This window comes from Pleurodeles waltl, chromosome 10 (assembly GCF_031143425.1).
Source record: "Pleurodeles waltl isolate 20211129_DDA chromosome 10, aPleWal1.hap1.20221129, whole genome shotgun sequence".
NCBI classification, from domain to species: Eukaryota; Metazoa; Chordata; class Amphibia; order Caudata; family Salamandridae; genus Pleurodeles; species Pleurodeles waltl.
In genome coordinates, this window is record NC_090449.1 from 576,765,901 (window position 1) to 576,787,822 (window position 21,922).

A 21,922-nucleotide genomic window follows, 5' to 3' on the forward strand; every position below is an offset into this window, starting at 1 on the left:
GGACTACTCTACGACTGTGAGTACCAAAACCTGTCCCCCCTGAGCCCCGACAGCGCCGCCTGCAGAGGGAATCCCGAGGCTTCCCCTGACCGCGACTCTCTGAAACCTAAGTCCCGACGCCTGGAAAAGACCCTGCACCCGCAGCCCCCAGGACCTGAAGGACCGGACTTTCACTGGAGAAGTGACCCCCAGGAGTCCCTCTCCCTTGCCCAAGTGGAGGTTTCCCCGAGGAAGCCCCCCCTTGCCTGCCTGCAACGCTGAAGAGATCCCTTGATCTCTCATAGACTAACATTGCAAACCCGATGCTTGTTTCTACACTGCACCCGGCCGCCCCCGTGCTGCTGAGGGTGAAATTTCTGTGTGGGCTTGTGTCCCCCCCGGTGCCCTACAAAACCCCCCTGGTCTGCCCTCCGAAGACGCGGGTACTTACCTGCAAGCAGACCGGAACCGGGGCACCCCCTTCTTTCCATTCTATCCTATGCGTTTTGGGCACCACTTTGAACTCTGCACCTAACCGGCCCTGAGCTGCTGGTGTGGTGACTTTGGGGTTGCTCTGAACCCCCAACAGTGGGCTACCTTGGACCAAGAACTGAACCCTGTAAGTGTCTTACTTACCTGGTAAAACTAACAAAAACTTACCTCCCCCAGGAACTGTGAAAATTGCACTGTGTCCACTTTTAAAGTAGCTATTTGTCAATGACTTGATAAGTATACATGCAATTGAAATGATTCAAAGTTCCTAATGTACTTACCTGCAATACCTTTCAAACAAGATATTACATGTTAAATTTGAACCTGTGGTTCTTAAAATAAACTAAGAAAAGATATTTTTCTATACAAAACCTATTGGCTGGATTTGTCTCTGAGTGTGTGTACCTCATTTATTGTCTATGTGTATGTACAACAAATGCTTAACACTACTCCTTGGATAAGCCTACTGCTCGACCACACTACCACAAAATAGAGCATTAGTATTATCTCTTTTTACCACTATTTTACCTCTAAGGGGAACCCTTGGACTCTGTGCATGCTATTCCTTACTTTGAAATAGCACATACAGAGCCAACTTCCTACAAGAATGCATTGCTGGTACCTCCTTATCCACTTTCTTTTACTGTCACTGACAATTTGTTCTGCTCAGCCCGAAATGTTGGGCTTTGCCCATTCTTAGCTGAGGTGACAGATTTACCATTATGATACAGGGACTTTTTGTTTCTGTGGTTACATCTTTGGAGTTTGGAATATACCAGTGATAACACTTATCACCATCAAAGCCCATGGCATACTCATACTGACTATACTTAGATACATTATCGTTTCAATAGAATATTAAAGCAGCTGTCCCATTAGCCAAACTTGTTGTTTTCCCACTCTCTTTAGAGTTGGGGGAAGTTGCATTTTAAAACACTTCACCGCGCACTGAACCTGCCAGCAGAAGCCTTTGACCAAAGGCCCATTGGGGATTAGGCCTTCGGTTGATGTGCCATTGCCTTGGCAAAAAGCCCCCATGCCCTAAATCAGGCCCTGAGAATGTTCTGTGCTGCAAACTAGTGCTGAGCTGCTGTAGTGGGCTGGGTGGTATCTATTAGCTTAGCTTAATACAGAAGCTTGAAAAAATGTATTTCAGCACCTAGGACAATATTTAGTTTGAGACCATCACAAGGTGCACTTCTTCCTATAAACACCTAGGCCCATATTTATACTTTATGACGGAAAAGTGAGCAAACGCAGATTTGCATCAAAAAGTTTACTGCCGGCTTGCGTCATTCCTTAGCGCCAGCCGGGTACCATATTTATGGAATAGCACAAGCCAGCACTAATGATCGGCTAGCGTAAAAAGAAAAGAAGCTATCTAGGGGGAGGGGGTGCGGTAGGGGAATATGGCGTTAGGGTGCCAGAAATGATGCTAGGCAGGTTAATGCCAATATATATGGCGTTAACCAGCCTAGCGTCATATCTTGATGCGGTAGCACCCTAAAATGACTCCTGTCTTAGAAAAGACAGCAGTCATGCCCACCACCCAATGGCCAAGTCCAGGGGACCCGTGTCCCCTGGGTATGGCCATTAAACCCAGTACCATGCAGGGGAGCCCATGTAAGGGGCCCCCAATGGCACACAAAAAAATAAATGTAATACTTACCCAGGATGAGGTCCCCCATCCTTTGGCGTCCCTCTGATGTTCGTGGTGCTTAGGATGGGCACCTGGGGGCCCATTCCATGGTGTATGGCCATCGAAATGGGCCCACAGGTACCTTAATGCCTGGTCAGACCCAGGTGTTAAATAATGACATTAAGCAAGCTTAGCATCATTATTTGGGTCCGCCTCCCACACATGCATCATTTATGCATGGGGGGGATAAATATGGCGCTAAGGGCTTAGCATCATTTTTTAGATGGGAAACCTACCTTGCATCTCGTTGACACAAAGTGGGTTCACGCATCTAAAAAATTACGATAACTCCAATATTTTGACGCTAGCTGGGTCTAGCGCCAAAATATAAATATGAAGGTAAGTTTGCGACGTTTTAGCGTAAAACAAATGATGCTAAAGCGGCGCAAACAAAGTATAAATATGCCCCCCAGTGCTTAAATTACACAGCAAGAATTGTAAAAGCAAGAGTCAGAGGCACTGTGAAAGTGATGATGCTTAAGAGCTGAATTCAACTGGCATTCATTCAGAAACTGTTTTATACATACTTGCCAGGAAAAAAAATTGTGTCAACATGTCTTTCAAGGGCTGGCCTTGTCCCTTTATTAGGGCTGAAACAGAATAAAATATTGCAAAGTACAAACTGAACAAGCCACGGCCATACATCGCCAAGTGGAACAGGCATATGTCTCCCAAAACACACTTTGTTTTTTTGATGTTTGGGATTTATTTGGTCTGCAACAAATAGATTTACCATTGTTATGCTGTCATCGTTTATTATTGATATGTAGTTAGTTTCTCAAGCTTGGAAAGAAGGATCACTTCGTAAAGAAGTACCCAACTAAAATATATTTGCTGCAGAACATGCCACCATTGTTTACTGATTTACTGCTAAGCATGTGGTTTAAAAGAGGAAACAAACAGGGTGTAAGGGGTGATGAAAGAGTACGGTGGGATTAGTAAACCCTGTTTATGTTTTTCAGCCCTGCCTGTGCTCTTCAAACAAGAACTGCAGAATACGGAGGCAGAAGAAGGTGGAACTGCCAAACTGCTGTGTGAGATTTCCAAATCTGACGCTCAGGTGGAATGGAGGAAGGGGTCGCAGGTCCTGCTGCCAAGTGATAAGTATGAAATGAGGCAGAGTGGCACAGTTGTTGAGCTTCTCATTCACGAGTTGGAATTGGAAGATGGGGGACTCTACACCTGCAGCACAGGAGACCAGCAAACAACAAGCTCTGTTTACGTCCAAGGTAAAAATTGGCTTATTCATAAAAACATGGCTATGCTTTCTAATGTATCACTAGAGAGGGACTGATCAATTAGTTTGCAAAAGTCAAAGTAGTTTTCTTGGTGAGAAACCTGACTAAAAACGTCCTCTTTGCAGTAACACTCCTTCTGGTCGTTTGCTCGTTAATCAAAAGTGTGAACACACTAATTCAAGCGTCCTAAGCTAAAAGGCAAACAAAATAACAGGTGGGTGGAGCTAATGCCGTAGACCAATGTAGGCTCTAATAATCATGTATTAAGTACACGGCTGACCACTCGCCCACATATGTTTAATTATGTTAACACTCTTACAAATGTGTGATTAGCACAAACGCTGCAACATGATCAAGTGATTTAGATTTGTTGCAGCTTTTCCAATTCGAGGGAAGAAATTATAACAATTAATTATTTTTTTCTCAATTCGATGGAGAGCTAAATTTTGCAGGTAGCAAGCTCCCCTGCAAGGAGTTGTTGACCAAACCTGTCTGCTGTTTATACTACAGTTAACTATTGCACACTTTTGTCGTAATCCTTAATTACTCGTTTTGGGAGTGAGACTGGTGAATCGTCAATAGAAGACATTTCTGTTTGTCTATTTTAATTTGTGATTGAATAGAAACACCAACCGGTCACACCTTTTACTTTAAAACCTTGCATAACTGATGACACTGACCCATTAACCAATCTAGTTGGCGGGAAAAATCTTCAATGCCTTATTGTGAAAAGCTATAACTGCGTAGCAGATGGTACATAGACACAAAGGTAACAATAACGCCCTATTTATTTCCCCATTATCCTGAATCAAAATTTTAACCGTTCACGTATAATGAGGATAGTCTGTTGTGTGCTGTACTTTAGGGACAGCACACAGTACCATGCAGGACAATTGGCACAATAGGGCTTTAAAATGTTCAAAATATCCATTAAGCTGCAGATTACTGCACACATCAGTTATCCCTTGATAAAGTGTTTGATGGAACTGAGTCATGCTTATATCTGCCTTTGTATATGGTCTGTTTTATGTTTTTATTTACCTTGAGTCGTTATCAAGCTTAGGTTTATCCAGTAATAGTGGTAAGTTGTATTTGAATGATTTTATACAATGAAGATAAATGTCTTTATATGTATAATCTCAGCATCTGTTTTCTTGCTCTGTTATACAGAACTTGTAGAGATAGTATCTGGTTTACAGAACGCAGATGTCTTTGAGGGGGAGTCTGCCATGTTTACCTGCAAGCTATCACGCCAGGGCGTGCGGACTATCCAGTGGTGGCTTGACGGGACTCCTCTGCAGAACAATCCCTTGACCCAGATTTCTGTTCAAGATGGAAACGTCCATACCCTGATTTTAAACGATCTGGGTGCTAACGACTCAGGCATTGTCACCTTCAAGGCGGGGCCTGTCTCTTCTTCAGCTAAATTATTAATCAAAGGTATACTTAGGAGGAAGCAAATCATCATTCTAATTGCTGCTGAAATCTCCACGTCTTCTACTAGTGCTCTACCTTCATTTTACAATTTTGATTGGTCTTTTTAAAAAGACCTTTCAAGTCCTATTAGAAAGGTACAATGTTTAACGAGTGTCCATACCCATAATAAACTACCAATGTCAGTATGAAAAGTGTCAGAAGTAAAACGAATGCATAAAATCCATTTCATTGGTAAACATTCTATGGACCACCAATAGTAAAAGGAGTGTACACTATCAGAAGTAAAAAGACAGTTTATTAACTAGCAGAAATGCATTACCCAAACCAGTTGTAAAAGATCTACGTATTAAACATTTTAATGTAAAATAACCATGCATTAGGTGCAACCAGTAACAAAAGAACATGCAATTCTCAGCAAACTGCAACATTTTAAAAAAATTACTATAGTAGAAGTTGTTTTTTTCCATTTTCAGAATCTGATGTGGCAGAGCGTGCATGTGACCATGAGTCCAACTCTCTATAAAACCCAGTTCCTCCATTCACAGCCCTTCACTCTTTTGGGACCCATTCAGTCATTCCAAAGTAAAGGCTATTTTGAACTCAATTACAAAAATACAGTAATAAGTTAATGGAAATAATTTTCATGTGGTTGGGGCTCTTGGTGGAGGCCTTGGAAGATTTTTCATGGATGATGTGTATGCTTTGTAATCCTTGAATTATCCAATTGCAATATTTTAAGGTAACATGGAGTGGAAAGCAAAGTTTAAAATTTACATTAGATTTTCGGGAAGTTTGAATGCAGTCACCTTCCCAAGAAAAATAAATTCAACTGATAATAAAGTCTTAGTTTGCCATTTTTACAGCAACAAGTGGTAGCATGTTAATTTTATGGAGCTGATATCTCATGACTTGTGGTGAATTTGATGATCTTTTATCATGAAGCGAGAAATAATTTTGCATTCTGTGGAACCAGCACATTGGAACCTTGAGATTTGTGATCTACAAAAAATCATTGTTCTATGTAGTTTGCCTTTAAGAAAACATGCAAATGACATTTACTATGTAAATTACATAAGTAAATGGGGGATGGCATATTGTTATGAATACCCTTGTACAAACATAGTGCAAAATATCTTCTAATTCTTGTTTTCTTCTGGAGGCCGTGGTGTTTGGACATAGTAGCTCTACTAAAAGGAAAATTGGGGATGAGGGTTCTGAGAAACTATAACAATTTTCATTAGAGCTGGCACCCAATAATGCTTTGCCCAGAAGCATATCATGAAAACCTGCAGCACATTATCTTGTGATAATTCAATTAAATAATGACCTAAATAATATGGATGAACACAAAAAAGTTAATTCTCCTCCTAAGAATATTCCTGGCTTAACATATTGCACTACTAAATATTCCTTATCTCAACAACAACTGTAGAAGTAAGGCTTTAAGGCACTGTTTTATCATTCTTGGATGTTTCTAGAGGCCAAGAGTTTTGGAAAATGAAGCTTTGCTCAAAAGGAAATCAGTTAAGATGATTCTGTGAGATGTGTGCCATTTCTAGAAGAGATAGAATCTATGCAAGCATTGTCCAAAGTCATATCTTGATGATCAGCAACACTTTGGGGGTCATTGCCACCGTGGCAGTCTTCAAACCGTCAGGGTTGCGTGGCGGTCTGAGCGCCGCTAAAGCGGTAGTCCAATCGCTTTTGTGGTGCTCTGACTGCCACATTACGGCCGTGGTGGTTGTGCCACGGCCGGACCGCCAGCACCGCCAGTTTCCCTCCACTGGGCGCAGCGCCACCCTGGGGGTTACGGCCTCCCTTTCCGCCAGCTTTTACATAGCGGTAGCACTGCCATGTAAAGGCTGGCAGAGATGGGGTGCAGGGGGGCCCCTGCACAGCCCATTCCCTTGGCATGGACAGTGCAGGGGCCCCCATGGCCAGCCTCATCATGCAATTCACTGTGTTCATTGCTGACAGTGAACAGCGCGATGGGTGCTGGTGCACCATACCCAAAGCAACATTGCCACCAGCTCCATTATGAGCTGGCGTCAATGTTGTAGCCTGTTCCCCGCTGGGTCATGGGACAGAAACACCGTTTCTGCCAACTGACCAAAGAGGGAAGTCGTAATGGGACCTGTGGGAAGGCGGCCACACTGGCAGTAACCTGACCGCAGGAGTTTGGCAGACTGCCTTTCCCGTCCACCAAACTCAAAATGACCCCCTTTATCTTGTAACTTAGATAATGACCTAAGCAGGCAGGATACATAAAAAAAACATAATTGTTTCCAACAGTCATCACAGAACTGACATATCTACTACTAAATCCACCAGTTCTTAACTTCAACTGTAGAACTAACTGGGGCAGTAGAGAAATCCTCTAAAATGTTAATAGCCAAATTGGAAGCAGTTCCGACATTTATGGTGGGAACTGACCACTGTGTTTTTTGAATCCCTGACCAGTCTAGTTATTGAGAATTCTAGTCTCCTAATGCTTTGTTCAGTCCGCATAAATTGCTGGACTTACTGTGTAGTTTTCTTGCTCATATTTGAACATTTCCTGCAGATATCATTTCGTTTTTGTCTACTAACTGGTTGATGTAACTGAGGGAAGAAACACAGAACATCCTTACAAAGACATGGCAGTGAGACAACTTTCCTGCGGGTCTTTCTATACATCAATCACCCAGAAACTGAAAACATTTGATTTGAAGAACTGCTTACTACTATTACTACTGCATATAAAATGTCATGTGATTTAATCGGTTGCAAGACTTACACATGTCCATTTATTGAGAACTATTATAAATCATCCAATAGCTGGTTCACTAAAATAATTATAGTTTTGTTCCTTATAAGTCATTCTCCACATTAGAAGATATACATTTGGTGTGATACAGTGGACACACTTCAATGCCACATCAATCGGTTCTGCACCATGCCATAATGGTGGCTTTCCCTAAATAAGATACTACAACTAAAAAGTCATCACAGTGAGTCTCTATGTTTTAATATTTTGATATAACATGACAATATTTCAAAAGATTTCAGGACACTGCTTGGACAATTTTTAGTGCAGAGTCTCCTTTCTCAGTGCATAGTTCCAAAATAAGACCCTGTTGTTCCTTATAGTTTGGATTTGTATCAACATAATTGTGAAATAAACATTAATATTCCTTTGAAAGTTACCAGTTTCATTAGGAGCACCACGATTAGATAACTGCACATCTTGCTTGTGGTATTCCTTGTTATCCTGACTTTTAAAAGCACATTTTGCACATTAAGAATATTCTGATGTTATGTAAACTAGTAACTTTCCTTATTATTTACTAATAAAGTCTTGATTGGATTCTTCAGACTGGGGTGTAATGAACTGAAATGCTGTGTACATTTTTAGTCATGCTGGTTACATATAGAATTTGATGTATATGATTTCTACAAAAGGCAATGCCATCATAAATTAATTTTATGAGTTTTGGATCTGTAGCAGATACTCACTTCTCCAGGTACAGGGGCTGCATGTTTTCATCTATTTCAAATTGGGATGGTTAGACATTTTCATGTGCACGGCTCAAGCTATTAGTACATTCAGCTAAACCATTGAATTATCATTCTTTTGAGTTAGCCCAAGGACCAATGAACTCTACCAGAGAGTAGCCTGACGGGGTCGCTCACATTAGGAACATAGCACATTTAATTTCTGATATAAAAGGGGCATTGTATGTTGAGATAGTTGGAGAAGTCTTTTCATGTCATACTAGTTTTACAAGTTTACATTTATGAACTTTTGTAAGGTGTTGCATTTTGGAAAACTTTGTGTGAATGTGGGCATTTTTCACTTTTTTGTTTCTTCATGGCACCATAACATTTTAACTTGTGTACTAGAATACTGTGGTTGGAGGGCATTCTTTTTAGACTGTCTTTTGTATATTAGGATTTATAGTTGGGAGTTCTAGTCACAGAAGTTATATGCTTTGTGCATGTGGAGTTTCTGACTGCGTTGGGAATTGGGTCATCAGAAGCTCATGTGACAGTAAAATATGGAGAGACTAAGGAAACAAGATTAGCATTAACAATCACTGTTACACACAGTTTTAGGCACCATAGGGTCCAAGGTCCCCTTCCTATAATTATGATGGCAAAGTGGGCTTCTTGCTGTGATATGGATGTAATTTGAGGCAAGAGGTAATATTTGCCTGAAAACCTTCTTACTCAACATTGGGTAACATCTCTCCCGTGGTAGTTAAACCACTGGAGACCTTGATGGGGCTGATAAATAACCAGACCTAGACATTGCCAGTATTGCATAAAAGTGTGAGTTAGCTAGCTATTTTGAGAAAACGCGGTGTCTCAACCACTAACATGCATTTCTATCAACTTTAATCTGTGCCTGAAGATAAAGCCATTTCCCCAGAATGGAGACCTTCCTACGAGGCCATATGTGCCAAACTCAGCAAGATGTCTGATCAATCAGAAAGTGGAGTCTCCTAGTTTCTTTACCTATCTGTAGTACACCAAAATCACATAATTCAGTTCATCATTGACTTTTGTGTGATCGTTACCCGGCTGGGCCAGAAGAAAACAAGCATTTCAGAACAAGCCCAGGAACAAGTGATCTACTTTGAATCCTGCTAATGATCTGTGACACTCTGACTGTAATAACTTATATATGTGTGGATTTCTATAAGCAGACTTTCATACAACAGAACACTATTGATAGAGATTACCATTTCAGTAATAACGGAAGGAATAAAGGAAAGCGGTAAAAGCAAATGGTTTAGTAGACTAAGGATCACCTCTAAAAGGAAACTTTGCTATGAATGCAGTTCAAGTATCAGACAGGGGTGTGCAAAATGTTTAATACGTATGTAAATTATCACCTTGATCCCAATTATTGGCCTAACTGTAGGTTCCAGGTTTTCCCACTTTTCCTACCTCTGTGCACTCGCATAGATGTTCCATGCTCGTCAGAAATATCTTCTTGTGAATGCTAATCAGCGATGAAAAGCAGATGTGGTAGTTAACTTGAAAGCTGCTTTACCTGCAACTTTGAAACAATTGTATGTTGTCAATTTCTTCTCAAAAGAACATAAAAGAGGAGTGTAACTCTTGATTTTCATGTGAAACCTTACACGTAGGAAGCTTTGCAAACTGCAGATAGTAAACGTAGTATTAAAAAACATTTGAGAAATAAAAAATGAAAAAAATACGAAACTTTGCACACCTCTTACATTATGCTGAACAATAATGTATGACACAAATTAAAAACAGATATATTACATCTTAACTCCCAGAACTTAAGCATAGAATAATCCAGTGAACCATTTCCATAATTTTTATGGAATTTGTATCTTGTTCTGTTTTTCACTCTTGTGCTCTTAAGTCAAAGAATGTCAAGCAAAACAACCACTGGATCTCCTGTGGAGAGAAATTAATATATTTCAGTAGACTTCCTCTCTGTTATTCATGGAAGGAGCAATTTAAACATGGGGAAGTATATCTACATATAACTGTGATTCCTATAGAAGAATAGATAGTTACACATTACAAAAGCAATAATTAGAAAAGAAGACGTTATGTTTGTGAACAGTATACTCAATCCCGAACTTAAGACCTGAAAATAATTAGTTGATGTCATTATCACTTAAATCATATCTGCCCTCATGCTGAAACAGTGGCTTTTTCACAGTTACATGTGTAAATTATTAGAACACTCTTTGCCTTTGTGGTAGTAAAATAACTGTAGTTGGCTTTACCTCCAAGCAGAATTGTCCCTTTGATGACTGCTATATGTGACTGCATATCAAGCTTTGTTCGCATGAATGTTAAAATAAGTGCTGGAAAACGGTTTCTTATACCTGAGGGTGCTACTAAGAGGAACACATTAATGTCATTAATTAGTGTTTGTGTAGCTTAGCCTTAGCCTTAAGGGCAACACAGCTTCATGTATATAACCAGAACAATACAGCAAATGCAACCATTAAGGAAGCAGTGAAAATGGGTTGGGGAAATGAAAGCTAGACATCGAGGTACATTCTGCACAGAAGAGTTTTTAAATATTTCTAAAAGGACACAAAAGGGATGATTATACGTTTGGCGGTTGGAAAAATCCAACAACCAAACTCCTAATGAAGAGACAACCACAATGCTGGCAGTCTCCCCACTGGCCCCATTACAGGTTTTTCACTGGGCGGACCGGCAGAAACCAAGGTTTCCGTTGGTCAGCCTGGTGGAAAACGTGTGGCGGCATTGGACTCGGCTCCACATGGACAATCGCACCAGGGCCCTCCCTAGCACCCTCGGAATGCACACTGACTGCCATAGGCATCAGCAGTGCAGGGCCCCCCCTGTGACCACCTGCACTTGTTCTCCATCAGCCTGTTCATGGTGAATGAACCACCATTAAAAGGCTGGCGGGGAACATGGTTGTAATCAGCATGTTGCTGCTGACTTCAACCACGACAGCTGTCATCCCATTGGGATCAACGATCGTGGCAGAGACGTGAGTTGGCTAGATTTACTTGTCCTTTTGACACAGCAAAGACATGCATGCAGGATGGCCTTCACAGGGGCTACAGGTGTTTTGAGCAGAACAGATAGCATAGCATTACCACTATCCAGATGAGAGAGTATTATGGCTTGAACAGCAGTTCTAATGTCCATGGAAGAGTTTACTCAGTTTGAAATTGGAAAGAGGAACTTTGTTTATCTTGGAAATGTTTGTTCATAGTTCCCTTTTGGTCAGTGACGCAATCAAGGCATTTCAGCAATGGGTCCTGAGATGGAAAGCGGACAAGACCTCATTGTTTCCTACCATTTTCAAACAGGAAGAAGAGAGCCTTTGGAAAGAAAGGAGTAGGAATTCAATATTTGCTGGGTTGAATTTCGTGGGCAAAGAGGACATCAAATATTTCGGTTCATTGAGGAGCAGTTGTAGGCTGATAATTATAAGTGGGATTGAAGGCATTATTGTAAATAGTATACATATTGATGCAAGGCAATGTATATCTTGTAGTAATGATAATAGTGGCTACATATAGAGTTTGAAAGAGCAGGCAAAAAGATGGTGCCCTAGGGTACATATACTGCAGGTAATCTTTAAAGAGAGAGGTCTATATGTGTCCACTTTTACATATTCAGATCTAGATGTGAGGAAGGAGAGAACCATTCAAGTATTTGACTCTCTAGTCCCATTCTGGAGATTGTTTTCAGGTGGGTCTCGTTATTGATGATTTCCAATGCTGATGAAAGGTTCATTAAACAAGGAGATACCCTTATCTGAAGTAATTACAGTATCATGAAATATAGGGATGGATGCTGTTTTTTGGCTTATTTGAGTCAAAAAGCAGACTGGAGAAAAGTTTGAAGGTTGCTTTTTGAGATGGGAGACAGTGGTTTCAGAAAAGCAGTTTTTCCATGCTCCCATGGTCAGAAGCTTATAAACTGCCTCAAGTTATGAAAGTCAGTGGTATCAAGGTTGGGTTCTTTTAGTAGAAAAGTAAATTGGCCAGATTTTATGGTGGAAGGAAATATTCATTCTTCTAACGAGGAATTAATGATACTGTTAATAATAGGGGATACAATTTAGGTAGATGATATTTTCAGGTACCCTGGGATGAGGTCCCCAGAATATGCAAAGGGTTTGGTGGAGGGGCGCTTTACAAAAATGGCTTGGTTTCAAGCTGTTTAAAGGATGTTCATTTTGGTAACATCCTTTCTTAAACGAGTAGATGATTGTGAGCTATTTTTGAGCTCCTTGTTAATTTGTAGAACCTTTTTAAAGAATTGGCTATGTCGGTAGTAATGAGAAGCAAATGTGACATTTTGTACTTGTGGGTCTGGTGGGTGCCATATTAGATATTTTTTGAAAGTGCAATCTTTGAGTATTTACATCAATTTGTTTGTCACAGCAATGTGCCTAAGAGAAGAAAACAAGATCCTTGTGGAGTTTCACTTGTGGTTTCAGTTCTTGATCAGCTGCTATGGTTTTGCACTTTCTCCAGTCTTGCTCTAGCATTCTAGAAGTTCTTTTGCTGTGAGCCCTCAAAGAGCCAATGGTGCTGGGGATGGGTTTTGGTTAAGGCTATTGTGGTAAACATGTAACATAGCAATGTGTCTGTAAAGCGCATGTTGAGTGCCAAAGCAGAATCCTGCCATTGATAACAGTTGTTCTTTGTTACCCCTCTTAATAAGACTTGTTTAATGACCTTGAAAGAATGAAAAGTTGATTGAATCCATCAGCAATGACATCTGTGGCTAAACAGCCAAACACAGAGTCCTGGAATGCATGCATTTGTTCACTGTGCTCAGCATAAGACTGGTGCTACTGATTTTTCATCTGTAAATATCTGCCTATCACTGGGCAGCTGTTTTACAAATATAACTGTGACAGATTGCTTCTGGAAAAACAATTGAAAGTCTTGCTGAACTAGGAATTTCTTAATCTCCATATGAGTAGCAAACAATGACCAAATATAAGTGAAGTAGATATGTCAATGTGAAAGAACATATCCCTGAAAAGGGACTATCTGAAAGTTGGCCAGCATTTCACTAACAATCTGGCTCCTGCAGTTGAGACAGTCCAACTCATGAAACATCAGTAAATGTTTCACATACAGAATTTGCTGTGCTCTTTACACCTAAATATCAGCAATTGTACTTGCTCCACTGAGCAATGACATTTTCAGCTCTGAGTCACAATTGGACAGAACATGGACACCTTCTTATGTTCTACAATCTCAGAGGTATGCCAATCAATGGCATAATAAAACTATACAATGACATACAATGAGTATTATGTCTGCATTGGTACATATTAATACATGTGGATCTCTGGTCAACAGATGTTAAGGGCAGATGCCTTTGATAGATAATGCTGATTCTAAAGCTACGCATGCCGATGCATCTTATTTTCATATGCTTTAAAGTGGTTTCTGATGTATGAAAAACATGCATGTTGCACTTTCTGTAATGCAGGTGAACCACACAAATTAAAAGCCTATCTTTGAAAATCAAAACCTGCACAGTAGTGGTTGAAATGAGGGGGACACATTTTCTTCAAATGACTTCCTTTAGAGATGTTACAGTGTATCCTACATATGACACACATGCATATTATATATAATTAGTGTTGTTCGATGGAATGTAAACTATTTTGATCTGCATTTAAGTCCTGGCACAACTGGTTTTGTTCAGCTTTAGACACTAAGGGCCTGATTTAGATTCTGGAGGATGGGTCAATCTGTCATAATGGTTACAGATATCCTGTCCGTTTAAATATTTATCCCATAGGATATAATGGGATTTATATTTCAGCAGATGGGATAGCCGTCACTGTTGTGACAGCGTAATCTGTCCACCAGGATATAAATCAGGCCCTAAAAGTCCATTATATCATGTTCTTGATAGGCATCAGTTTCTTACCACAAAAATGAGTTGCCTGTTAACATGGGCTATGAGAAGGTAGAGCACTAGTACATATCTAACAATGCTTTATTTAACATGCATATTCCAGTCACACCCTTAACCTTTTAAAAATCATAAGCCATTGGACACTGCCTGATTGTTGTGCTGGCTACATCCTGTGCCTTCATGTCAAATGACTTATTTTTCAGGAGTGATTTAACAAAGATGTGAGAAATTGTCAGATGTTGACTGAAACTAATTTTAAAATTTGAAGGAATGCTTCAATGAAATTGATGAAGTTGTATTATCTTTTCTCCCACACATTCGACAGAGCTTGTGCTTCATTGTTTTTTTTTAGCAAAACAGCTACTAATTCATTAAATGAAATCAACTTCATTTTGCCCAACCAAAACTTACACTGGATCCTAAATATTTTAAGTGGCAAAAGTTATATGGTTACCTGTCAGAATCATACAGTATAGCTTTTTTCCAAACTCACCTACAATTTTACAACATCAAGCATATTTGAATTCTAAATTAAAAACTCCTGAAAATATATAAGTTTCTTAAATTAATTCTCTCCTCTCATTTTCTTCTTGTGAAATATTTTTCGGTAATAAGGAGTGTGGGTTAGAAAAAAATGCAGGTGGTCCAAGGAGCAACTATTAAGAACAATGATGCAAATTGAAACAGAGAAGTTTTTTTAAAAGTAATAATTTCACAAGCAACAAAATAATTGTTCACATCTTTATTATTTGCCAACACACAAATAGGAGGTGTTGATGTGAAACCCCTGGTGGCAATTATAATAATTAGAATATTATTCAAGGTAAAATATGTAAAGTTAATGTCTAATAGTATAGGAATATATAATGGAAGTATCCCATTTTTTGTGGGGAAAATATTTTTTTATGTCTTATGCTTAGCCAATGTATATCTGTCCATATTCTCAAAAGCAAAAGTTTGTTAAGCACAGTGGTTGTGGAAGCACATGTAATAACAGGGTTGACTGCAACTACCCAGTGAATTTTGAGACTCTTTAAAACACCTTTTAATTTAAAATCTTGGTAATCAGCTGGTTAAGGCTATTGTGGTAGGGTACTTTCATAAATGCTTTTCTTCCTTAAGTTTTTCATAGTTGTACTAATAAAAGAAATGGTGGCATTAAAGGAACATTCCTGATTTACAAATCTAGGAATGCCTGGAAATTAGTCCAGCAAATGGGATTTGATGATAAAGACATTCTTCCAAATAAGTTTAATTTCTATATTTGCAAATTCAAATTTAGGGTGGGTTTGTGAGCATTTTTGGTTAGCCCACCTGGATGTTAAGAACACCCAGATTCACACTTGGAAATTGCAACTGTGTTTCCAGAGAGGGAAGTTTAGTGGAATCACCAAAGTTTATGGAGACCCATGGAAAAGTATTTTGACACAGAAAAATGTTTTTCCTTTGGATAGATCAAAAACTGAAATAGTGCCTTCTGCATGTGAAGTTGTTTTACAATGCCGCATGCGGATATACTAAAGCATTTCAGTACTCGTGGAACTCTGTGGTTGTCAGCACTACTCCTATTATTCTTTTTTTAAATTATGAAAATGACAGCAATATGCTCCAAATATATGAAACTAGTGCAGCAAATTTTTGACAATGTCATGGAAACGTTTGGGAATGGAACAAACTATTTTTTTAGTAAAGATCTGATGGGAATTTGTCATCTGGCACCCTTTTTCAGACATTATTTGCACACTTTTTTGTAAAATATATAATGTAATTTGTCTCTTCATACTGCTTGAACATGTTTGCTTTTTCATTGGTATGAACACAAATGCATATAACACTTCATCTATCCATCGCAACTTCTTAATTAAGCACTTTGACATTTATAGCTTTTGTCGCGGGCACAAGCAATTACTAAACCTGCTAACTAAAACACCCCATCTGGTCATCCTCATGCTTGCAGGCATGTGTAACTGGCTTTCAAGTTCCAGCTTTCTATATAAATCCCTGTGCTGCCCTTTATGCCTGGATCCACTAACACATGTCCCTAATGACATGTTGGTTGACAGATCCAACCATTGAAGTGGTCAGCCCCATGGTCGACCTTACCGTTGAGGAAGACGGCACAGCAGAGTTCATTTGCCAGTATTCCAGGCCTGTGCAGGCCACCTGGAAGAAAAATGACCTACAAATTCATGCTGATGGAAAGAGAATAACTATTGAACAAGACTGGAATGTAGCAAAGCTTACAATTAAGTCAACAATCCCAGAAGATGGTGGAGTCTACGCATGTGAAGCTGGTGGCACAAGAGTTGTGGCAAATCTTGATGTGGAAGGTGAGGTTTTCTAGTGGAAAATAAAGGCGATCTCAAGGACCACTGTAACATAACACCTATCAATAAGCTATCAAAGGGGAAAATTTATTTTTAGTTATACTGTTCCACCTAAAGTTCCAAGGTTGCTGTTGGTTGAATATGCAAGAAAATCTGTACAAATTATAGGTCGATGCACATACTAAAGATTACAAAACAAACATAGCTTTCAGGCAGGAAAGGCCTTTCATTGTGAATGTCTATTTTCATACATCTATGCAAGAAGTGAATGATTGTGGAATAAATACAGTAATTTTAAGCCCATACGTTGCTACATTTAATACCTAAAGTATCATCGTTGTTGGTTCTAGCACTTCTGCAGCTGGAAATGCTCAGGCCATGTGAATATTGTTGGAATCGCAAACCTTTAAAAACTTTGGATAAAAGTCTTGAGCTGGCTTTTTCTAGCAAGGATATTGAGAATTAAATTTTGTGGCATAAGTATTTTTTATCATCATGCATTCCAGATTTTTTAAAAATTTGCAGCCAATGGCAGAAACATTTTCTCTAATACAGTCTAAGTGAAAGTAACCCGAACATTACCCTTTGTGTCTCCATTGATATTGGTGTGGTTAGGCCTGATTCCACAGGGTACAGGAGGGGATTTGGTTATCATTTTTTGGATGAGAGGTAGGCTCCATGGGATTATGAATAGTGACTGTTTACACATCACCCAACCCCTGAAACCTTTCCTAAACAAATTTCACCCCAGGGAGCAGGCTTAAGAAGGCTATCAATGAGAATGAATGTGTGATTAGCAACATTTTGAAGATAACATGAAGCCATTATGAGTGCCTGCCACACTCTCTCTACACTACAGTAGTAGTTCATTTATGTAGACTCCTACTGTTGGTGCCCATAAGTAGTTATGAAGATTGTGAAAGCAACAGCAGCGCTCAATGACAGCACATAATTTAGGAGAAGATGATTGCTCACTGTACATTGGGCTTGTACATAGCACAGTAGGATGAGCAAGGAGCAAATGTTTGACAAGCTCTCGGCTTTGGTCACATTCACACTTACATTAAGTTACATTATTTTTAAAAGTTTAAAATATGAATATATATACATTCATGTTAAACATTTATTTAATATAGTACATATTTATTATTTAATTATACCATATTTAAAAATAGTTATTGTATCATTATTATTATATAATAAGTATGTACTATTTTTAAAGGTCATCTTTAAAATATTTAATAGTTAAAATGTAAATGAAAGATATTTAATAATAACAATATTTTATAATTACATAGTAACAATGCATCTATATTTAATTTTTAACAATTTATCTGTATTTATATTTTAACTATTTTAAACAATTTAATTGAACTGACCAATATGTCCTTTGGGGTTTTGTTTTAAATCCCTAACTCCATTATTTCCTGCGGGAGAGTGTTGCAGTACCTCAGGTTGGTCATGTGTAGTGGTAGACTTGCTATGTAGAATACTACAGAAGTGCAGTTTGTAAATCAAAAAAGTAGTAAACTTCCTCAAAAAAGTAAATGTACTCAAAAATGCAGTTTGTGAATCAGGCCCCTATAACTACTCAAATGGGTGCATTCTTATTCATTTTGGGCATTCACAAGCACTAGTAGGTTGGGAAAGCTGCACTAGCCGCATGTGTTTACTGTGGTTCTGGCAGTGTCATATGATATACTTATAAGCAACTATTTTGCTGCTGCTTAATTGTAAACAGGTATAATTACTCACTGGTGAAAGGCAGTCTCTTTGTGCAATCGCTCTTTTTTTCCTTTTTTGTGCATGGAGAAAACATTGCTTCCAATAGAGGAATACCGTCCCCCTACAACTTAACAAGGTTTGCTTTATTGCATTTATCTTTTCATCATGGAACATGAGACACTCCATCCCTTTATTGGAGGAAATCACTGACCAGTTTAAGAGTCATACGTGGATGGGAAGGAGTTTTCGAATATCCACAAGTTACGAAAAATTGGGAATTTTTCGAAACTTGTGAAACTCACAATCAAAACCTTGCCTTGATTCACACAGTTCCATCCTTTGTGTTGGGTTTCCTACACAGTCATGGCGTACGGTTATTCAGCAATAACTAGGGAAGTATAGATTTACTATTCTTACTCCACAACAAAGTACCTTGAAAAAAGAGAATATATATATATATATATATATATATATATATATATATACACACAAGCACACATACATATATTTTTATATATATAAACATAGACTATATATATATATATATATATATATATATATATATATATATCCTATGGAACAGAGAAAGGACGGTCTGTCCTGGTGATGGACAGTCTGTTCAATGAACTATGCACTTTTTTCTCTTTTGTAGTTTTTACCACCCTATCAGAGCAAGGATTATAAGACCACGTGTTTTAAGCTTTAGGCAGTGTAGGCAGGTTTAGCTGTTTCTTCAGTTTGTTCCGAATCAGCCAACAGCCTATCAATTCTATATTTGTTTCCGCTGCTGTGAACATTAGGAATCATTTGCCTGATTCTTATACCATGACTCTGTCTAGTTGATGGCATTGATTATATTTTTGTTGATATATGTTATTCTACTCCTAAGCGTTTTGTATTAGCTGTGCATGTTTGTTTGTATCACTTGTTAACCTATTTGTCTTTTCTTTTGATTGTCCCATCGACCTGCCCTGGTTTTAGTTATACATGAGGGCTGTGCCGGGCCTTCATTACCACTAACATGGGGGACCATTAGATAGGTTTTTGCTTACATATATATATTTATTACCTACTGGTTGTCTCCCATAGGTAGTTATACTTAGGACCTAGTTTCCAAAGAAAAAGCGTTTTTTGACTTGGCTATATCTTTGGTGCAGTTTGATGAATCTTCTCTAAGTTTTCCGAAAAAAAGTATCAAGCTGGGTTTTGTTGTCCATGGAAATTTTTGGGGTGATCCGTCAAGCAAGGGCTGAGAAAAAGGGGGAAGGGGGTTCCACAAAAGTGTGTTTCCCATAGAAATTCCCGTAGACACTTTAGACACGCCTGCAGCTGAACCGCTGGATGGAATTACACCAAATTTGACATAAAGGTAGCTTTTGGTCCAGAGACCACCCTTTTTCTTATTTGGTGTAAATCCATTCAGAAATTAAATGAATTCCAAATTTGCATATCTAAGGTCACAACAGCTTTGCAAATACTCCCGATCTCATGCAGAGATCTGATTAGCTGCCAACACTTCAACCAGGAAGTGTTGGCAGCCATTTTGAGACTCGGCTGCCTTGGTACAGGTGTCCCCACCTGACCCAAAACGCATTTTTTTAAAACTCATAGCAAAATTTGTGAATATTCATGAATCTTGCTGTGAATGTTTTTTTAAAAAGCATGTGCTTTTAATTTTGCCCCAAGGTGGGCCAGGTCCCGGAGGCGTTCAGGCCTATAGAACATTAGGAGGGGAGCTCACAGGGCCATCCTCCTAGGGCTTTCAAAAGCCCCGGGGTGCCATGCAAAATAAAATGCAGTGGGTTGTCAGGAACCCCTCCCCCCCCGGGCCTGACCACCTCCCCAGGCTAGAAAGTAAAAAGATTAGGAGGGTCCTGTGAACTCCCCAAGCCCTGAAGCAAACTCCCGCCGCACACGTCCAAAGGCCATGTATGGCACAGGTTTGGATGGTTATTGGGGGTAGAATGAAGACTCAGCGACCTCCCTCCGCCATGCACATCTCAAGGCTGCCTGCCGTGGTGGTTGGATTAATGTATAGTAATTAAAATTACTCAACAGTAGAAAAACCATAGAAATTCACTGAAAAAAACAAAAGGTTACAGGGCCATTATGGTTAGGAAATAGAATTTGAAAAAACATGGAAATTGAATTAAAAAAAACAAAGGCTACATCATCATTATATAAAATAAAATCCAAAGCACACATAGAGAGTCCAGATATAGTAAAAGGAGCAACTGTAAGTCCGTAGCCGGTATGTAGTAGCTCCTTTTACTATATCTGGACTCTCTATGTGTGCTATGGTAGTTTTTTGTATATTTTTACAGCTGCACTTGATCCGCCTTCAGTGGCAGCAAGCTTTACCCCAGGTAACAGGGTATGCACCAATACAGCAACGATTGTACTATTGTGTTTGCTTAGCGTTCTATGTACCTTCCCTTCCTTGAGGTACTGCTTGGGATGTGCAAGCACTAAGGCATAGCCACCTGATTTTTGCACATTGCTACAGGAACATTATAGTTAGGCTCACATTTAAAGGTACAAAACCACAGAAATTCAGCTGTTTTAGTTATTCCAAGTAGCTATAACTCGTGCCCTAAGGTAACTATAACTCACACCCTCATCATGCACTGCTAATTACACAAGATATTACGTCACTCATGACATCTTCTTTGACATAATTGATAATCTCACTGTAACATTTGCAGTAAAATTATTGAGGAGAAAAACATGCATGGCAGGTGCGCAAGTTACAGTTACCTTAGAGCATGAGTTATAGTTAATTGAAATAACTCTAACTTTAACAGCCTGTTCATACACAGGGAAACAGAAGTCAGATCCCACCTTGCAGGAGCTTTGAATTGGTCCGCTCCCGGAGGGAGCAAGCAGAAACAGTTGCTCACTCTGAGTAGGAATAAATCCAGCTCTCACACCTTATGGGGTGCCGGCTGGGGCCGCAAGGGCACTCCGGCTCCACCCCCAGCCGCCAGCTAGTGGTTTGAGGGTGGCCTAGGTGGGCATTGGGGCAACTATCTCTGTCCCTGGGGGATGCGTCCCCACTTAATAGGCCCGGGTGATGGGGTCCTCCCTTTGTTTAAAGTTAAAGGACCCAGGGGATGGGGTCCACCAGGCCATAAAGGCCCCAAGAGGGGTCTGCATGCCCCTCTCAAATATTTATTTTTTTAAAAGATGTTCCACTGGGACACCAAAGTGAATAAAAAATGAGAGGCAGAAGACGCTCATTTATTATTCATTGATCCAACATGGAGTGCCCCATATTGCCCTTCAAGGCCTTTATTTTAATTATTTTTTTAAGCATGGTGGGGGCCCTAGGACAAGGAGGGGCACCACAAAGCATTTTTTAAAGTTGTCAAGAGGTTGCAGGAAGTGAAGCAGCCACCCAGCAACATAAAAAAAACAGTATGTATCCTTGGTCATTAAAACCATGACCCAGGAGGGCTTACAGTATTTTTTTTAATCGCTTCTAGCTGGAGCTCAATGCTCTTCAGCCGGAGTGCAAGGACTTCTTCTGGTTGTTTTTATGATTGGATCTAGTGAACTGAAAAATGTTAAAAGAAAGATTCAAAGACATGTTGATTTAAAAAAAAAAAAAACACAAT

General features: G+C 39.4%; 1 protein-coding gene across 2 annotated transcripts in view; it reads left to right on the plus strand.

The window, feature by feature from the left end:
* Window positions 1-21,922, plus strand: part of OBSCN (obscurin, cytoskeletal calmodulin and titin-interacting RhoGEF) — a 1,961,032-nt gene that overhangs the window by 777,162 nt on the left and 1,161,948 nt on the right. For both annotated transcript variants that reach the window (XM_069211034.1, XM_069211033.1), the window contains 3 exons: window positions 3,133-3,399; window positions 4,579-4,848; window positions 16,317-16,583. In XM_069211034.1, the coding sequence (XP_069067135.1) occupies window positions 3,133-3,399; window positions 4,579-4,848; window positions 16,317-16,583 (804 nt within the window). The remainder of the gene's footprint in view (window positions 1-3,132; window positions 3,400-4,578; window positions 4,849-16,316; window positions 16,584-21,922) is intronic.